Source organism: Seriola dumerili, unplaced genomic scaffold (genome assembly GCF_002260705.1).
Source record: "Seriola dumerili isolate Sdu_G_001 unplaced genomic scaffold, Sdu_1.0 BDQW01000166.1, whole genome shotgun sequence".
NCBI classification, from domain to species: domain Eukaryota; kingdom Metazoa; phylum Chordata; class Actinopteri; order Carangiformes; family Carangidae; genus Seriola; species Seriola dumerili.
The window spans coordinates 634255-639811 of NW_019174421.1; the positions used below are offsets into that span (position 1 = coordinate 634255).

The 5557-nt window shown below is 44.4% G+C and overlaps 1 protein-coding gene across 1 annotated transcript in view; it reads right to left on the reverse strand.

The window, feature by feature from the left end:
• Positions 1-4809: 4809 nt before the first annotated feature.
• rapgefl1 (Rap guanine nucleotide exchange factor like 1) overlaps positions 4810-5557 on the reverse strand; it is a 33236-nt gene continuing 32488 nt past the window's right edge. Inside the window, exon 16 of the mRNA XM_022752156.1 lies at positions 4810-5065. Within this exon, the coding sequence (XP_022607877.1) occupies positions 4941-5065 (125 nt within the window). The 3' untranslated portion in view covers positions 4810-4940. The remainder of the gene's footprint in view (positions 5066-5557) is intronic.

The window sequence follows — 5557 nt, forward strand, 5'->3', positions numbered from 1 at the left end:
ACTCAACTTTTTCCTTTGTACAGTTTAATTTTCCTGCACACCTGGGACCTGAGCTGACACCAACCAAACACCGGCCCTGGAACTCATCAGATGTCTGCGATCTACGAGTGACCAAAACGTGACGTCACGTTGTTGCACTGATGGAGGATCATGACTTTTTAAGTTGCCTCGCACCTTCTCATCACGTGCAAATAATCACACACTTGTGTTCTTCATGAAGCAGGTCTCTGTCCCAGGTGTGATAAGGAAACTCTTATTTCAACTTGAGATGGAGTTCTCTTCTTTTATTTCTTTTTGATCTGTTGCTCAAAAACTCAAATCAAGTCTCAGTGTGGAGAACCTGGACTCAGGCCTGGTGGAGATCACAGCATAAAAACAACAACTCTATAAATTTCTATTATTATAGTAAATATGACTGAAGTGAGATCAGCTGTACAAACACAGAATCAATCGATCGCAACACAACTGGACTCAACTGAACTGAACTCTACTGAAAACCGAGAATAAAGAGTAAATAAAACCTCTCTGTGTCTCTGAGCCCTGAGGTTCGGCAAAAGTGCTTCGTTGATGCGAGAAGTCGACAAACCAGCTTCACTTCCTGTCGCTCTGTTATTGCCTCGGACCTCCGCCCGCCATAACGTCGAACTGACCAACGGCAGGGCGGCTCTGCGGGGGGCCGATCGGGTCCGTCCTTCGAAGAGGATTGGTCGTTCAGATGTGACGACGGTTCGATCCCCAATCGCTGAGAAAATTAAGTTCTCCTGTTGATGTTTGTGTTTGTCTCTCTGGTCTGATGTCGTCCTGTAAACAGCTGATTGGCTGTCACGTGATTATCAGTTCGATCAGCTCATGATCACTTTCGGCTGCTGTTGTTTTTGCATGTTTTCACCCATTTTCTCCAACAAAACCGCACGTTTTTACATGTTCCAGACAAACAGTTTTCATACATTTCAAGACTCAACTTGCACAAACCGACTGAATCATGAATCTACTGAAAACTACGAGAGCGGGTTGATGATAAAAAGTGTCCATTAGCTGATGTTTGTTTTCCAACAATAACACATGATTATTTTTTAAATGATTTAGCTTCAGGGTTTATGGAGCGATTCACTGACGGACAGTTGCCGCTCAAAGAAACGCTGTAGTTCGTCAATGAAGACGAAACTTCACCAGTAACTTCAACTTCATTTCTCTACAAATGTTATCATGTTTTTGTTTTTCTTAAGAGCTGGATGTTACGTTTTTATCTGCTCCAACTTCTCAGGTTTAGACCAGTGGTTCCAAACCTTTCCTAACTCATGTTCCACTTGAAAATCTCAAAAATGTTGGCGCCCCACATCGGACCTCATCACAGTATGGAGGACAAATAATGTCTCTGAGAACTTTTTATTTTAATGGTGACGATCGAACGTTCAGGAATGAACTGAAAACAGAGGAAGATTCACCATCTGTCTCTTCTTGTGTCTTTCCTTTTAATTCTTCCTGTTGCTAACCAGCTGTACATACAAAGACGTCCGGCTGGCAATAACATAAAAGTTCCTGTAATTATATCATCACAGTGATAAGAATTAATACGAAAAAAAACTAAAAAACAACGAGAAGAGTTTTTAAAATGTTTCTTTTTTTCACCAAAATCGTACCATTTTGTAAATGATCGACCCGCTTGCTATACCTTCGCGGCCCACCAGTGGGCCCCCTCCCACAGGTTGGGAACCACTGGTTTAGCGTGAGCTGGCAAATTTAACAAGTAGTCTATAAATCTGAGGAAACCTTCAGGTGATCCTCTCCCAGTTTCAGATACTAAGACCAATTATTAAAGTGAACTTTTTCCTTTTCCTTGAAATATCAAGATTTTTCACATAAAGCTGCAGCTTTTTATTTACTTACAACTTTTTTAGTAAAATGAAAACTCTTTTTCTTCAACTACTATGGCTTCTTCTTCATAACATTACAGCTTTATTTTGAAATACTAAAACCTGACTTATTTCTCTCAACGTAAGGACTTTTTTTATATTCTTTTTTTTTTTTTTTGGGGCGTCAAGTAGCTCAGTGGGTTGAGCAGGCGCTCCATGTGCAGAGGCCACAGTCCTCGCTGCAGTCGGCCCCGGTTCGAGTCCCGCATCGGACAGCCTTTACTGCATGTCATTCCCCCTCTCTCTGCCTCCCCATTTCCTGTCTCTCTACTGCACTATCAATAAAAAAAAAAAAAAATTATATCTCTCCTGAATATTTTGGGTTCATGAGAAAAGAATTGATTATGATTTGTGGTAATCAGTCCGGCTGTAGGTTTACAGGTTATGCAAGTTGAGTTTTCTAGAAATGAATTCGTTCTCAGCGCTGCGTTCATGATTTGACGTGAACGGGTGAAAACATACGAAAACAGCAGCGCGGTCCTTTAAAGTGAATACGCTGTGAATTAAAACGCCGTGAGAGACGTTTAATGACAATGCTCATCATCAAAGCCCCGAAACTAAAAGAGTTTGTCAACGTCTTCAGACTGAAACGTTCGGTAGAAAACCAGCATCTACACACTCTCGTCCAGCGTCCTGACTGTCTGTGAACGCACCGTGACAAGTGTCCGTAAGTCCGTCACAGATACTGTCAGTGAACACACCATCACTGTTTAGGTTAAATCCTGGAGGAATATGAAGGGTTCAGATAGAAACAAGTTCCTGATTGCTCTGTGTGAAATATGGCAGCTGATAGAAACCACTGATCAGAGGTCAGAGGTCAGAGGTCAGAGGTCGGCCTAACAGCCCTTACCACTGATGTAAACCATGGACACAACCAGAACTGTGAGTTCAGGTACAGATCCATAACGTGGTCCTCTGTAAAAGAGTTCAGTCATTTGATGGAAAAATATATTCATGAAATCCAGATCACAGGTTTCTGAGCGCCGGAGACTCGGGTGTAAACTCGTATTCAGACGTCAGCGTTTGAGACGTGGTGCAGTCAGTTCCAGCTGCACGGAAGCTGGTTTAGTGTCACGATTTGTTTCACTCCTAAATCTCCTGCAGAGATTTTTGTCTTTGAATTCGTCTCTGAGAGAATCGCTCGTCTGTCGGCGACGTCCTCAGGTCGGAACATTTCTCTCCGTCTGTTGTTTGTAGATCTTAACATGGTGTTTTTTGCTCGTCCTTGTACGGCGGGATTTTAATATGTCCAGTTCAGTCCCAGGGTTTCCAGTCAGCCTGTTGGCCGTACGATGTGTTGTTGAGATGTGGACTTATATTTCACCCGTCTCTGCGCAGATTAATAGAGATGCTTAATGCAGAAGAACTGTATTGGTCCAAACATAAGACGACACCCTTTTATCCAACACCTGCTTCTGGAAAAAGACTTTCTGAAGAACTGAAACTCTTCTGTCGGACTGAACCTGTTGGGGAAAGTTTCCCGGAGATATTCGTCCTTTTCTCAAACGTAGAACTTAAGTCCCACATATGTGCAGCGTGTGGATCAGTGTCATCGTCGCTCTCTGATGTCAGACTGTCGGATCATCTCATCTTTTCGTCTGTTGGAGCTTCCCACCACGACGGTCAATGTTTGACGTCAGCTGGTTCGGCTCTGTGAACCTAAAGAATGTGGAGGCCAACCGCCTCTTTCATAGGAATGAACGGGCGGCCATCTTTGATTGTGGTGTCCAGTTGTCTGTGATACAGAGCTGATTTCATGAGCCGTCGGGAACTCCTCCCACACTGATTCTGAAAGACTCTGTAGATGGACTAGAAGAAACCTGAAGGCTTCTAACGACTCATGAGGACCACAACTAATGACTGTTTTTATTTATTGATTAATCTGCAGATCTCACAATTTGCTGAAGACCGAGGTAACGTCATCAAACGCTTTGTCTTCTCTGATAAAGTCATTGTACCATTACGACGCAACACGCAACAGATGTTCACCTTTAAGCAGCTGAAACACTGAAGTTTTTACTGACTTTTGACTGAAACTAGAAGTTGATTTTTAAAATAGTTGCCAATTAATTTTCTGTTAATCAACAAATCGATTAGTCGTTGCAGCTCTAAACCGATAATGAAGAATGGTATCTTATCTTTGGACCAATACGGTACTATTTCAGATGGCTGTATAAATCACAGGGGGCGGGGGCTGTTTTGTTTGGGGTTCAAAGGTCAACAGGTGTCACTCAGGTGGTCAGATTGTCTCTAGTCTGATTGGTCAGCCGCCACAGGAGGAGGGACAAGGGGGCGGGAATGTACAGAACGTGACGAAAACAGAAGAGTCCATCGTTCTTAAACGTCCAACAGCATCACGAGTTTTCGCTTCTTCTTCTTCTTCTTCAGTGACGTCCTGTTTCAGCTTTGTCGTGTCTGAGCCCTCGGGGAAATGAACCAGGTCAGAGGTCAGAGCTCCGGAGCAGCGATGTGTCTCAGACCTGTGCTGTGGTTCTCAAACACGTTTAAAGCTGCTGAGTAACAGCCCAACGTCTTTGCTCTTTCATGGTGGGAGGTTCCTGAACGCTTGCCGCAGACATTTATGGACGTTCAGCGCCGAGCGAACGCGACCTGCTGCTGAAGGTTTAACCACAAACTCTGAGCGTGTGTTTCCACGTGACGAGTTTTTGGTCGAGTCTGACAAACCTCCTCCACATGTGTTTTAGTGTCAGCGCTGTGGACTGGACCTCCTGAAGGAGGGATGAGGGAGGAAGACGAGGAGGAGGAAGGAGCTGAGACAGGAGGACAGAGAAAAAACGAAAGGAAGTGAAAAATAAACAGAGGGAGGAGAAGTGTTTCCTTTGTTGTTATTTGTTTTTTTGATGGAGGTAGACGAGGATGAAGAGGAGGACGAGGTTTTGGATTTCCAGGTCCAGTATGAGACTCATGTTTCCCTCCTCTCTCTTTCTACCTGAACCTCCTTCGCTTCATCGTCCTCCTGCTCTTCCTCTCCATCCCGTCCCTCTGTCTCTCCCTCCGTCCGTCTCTTTATGTGTCTTTGGGCTCCAGTTTGCAGGACATGTCGAACAGCAGGTTCTGGTTGTCGATCACCTGTAACTGGCGGACGTAGGCCTTCGTCTGCAGGTGGGAGGGGGACGTCTCCGTATCCATGGCTACCAGAAAAAAAGAAGAAAATTAACAGTGATGTTAGAGACATTAAATCCATTTTTCTAGTTACTAATCACAGCAACAGAGGTGCAGGGTCACAGAGTCGCCAGCAGATGGAGACAAAGATCAACAGTCGACTACAATGACAGAGTCTCAATGTTCAGATGAAGCAGAGCAACAGAGACTGAAGTGAAAAACTTAAAACCTCAAGAACTCAACTGTTTCCATAGAAACAGGAAACCTGTAAAACGTGTGGAGTGTGAGGTCAAAGGTCACGCAGCAGCAGCGGCAACGTGTCGACACACGAACAGGTAAAACCATTACATAATGTGATAATGTTCACCCTGAGGCCTCAACTGTACTGAGAGCAGGGAGGGGCAGTGTGTGTGTGTGTGTGTGTGTGTGTGTGTGTGTGTGTGTGTGTGTGTGTGTGTGTGTATGTGTGTGTGAGTGTGTGAGTGTGTGTGTGAGAGTGTGTGTGTGTGTGTGTGTGTGTG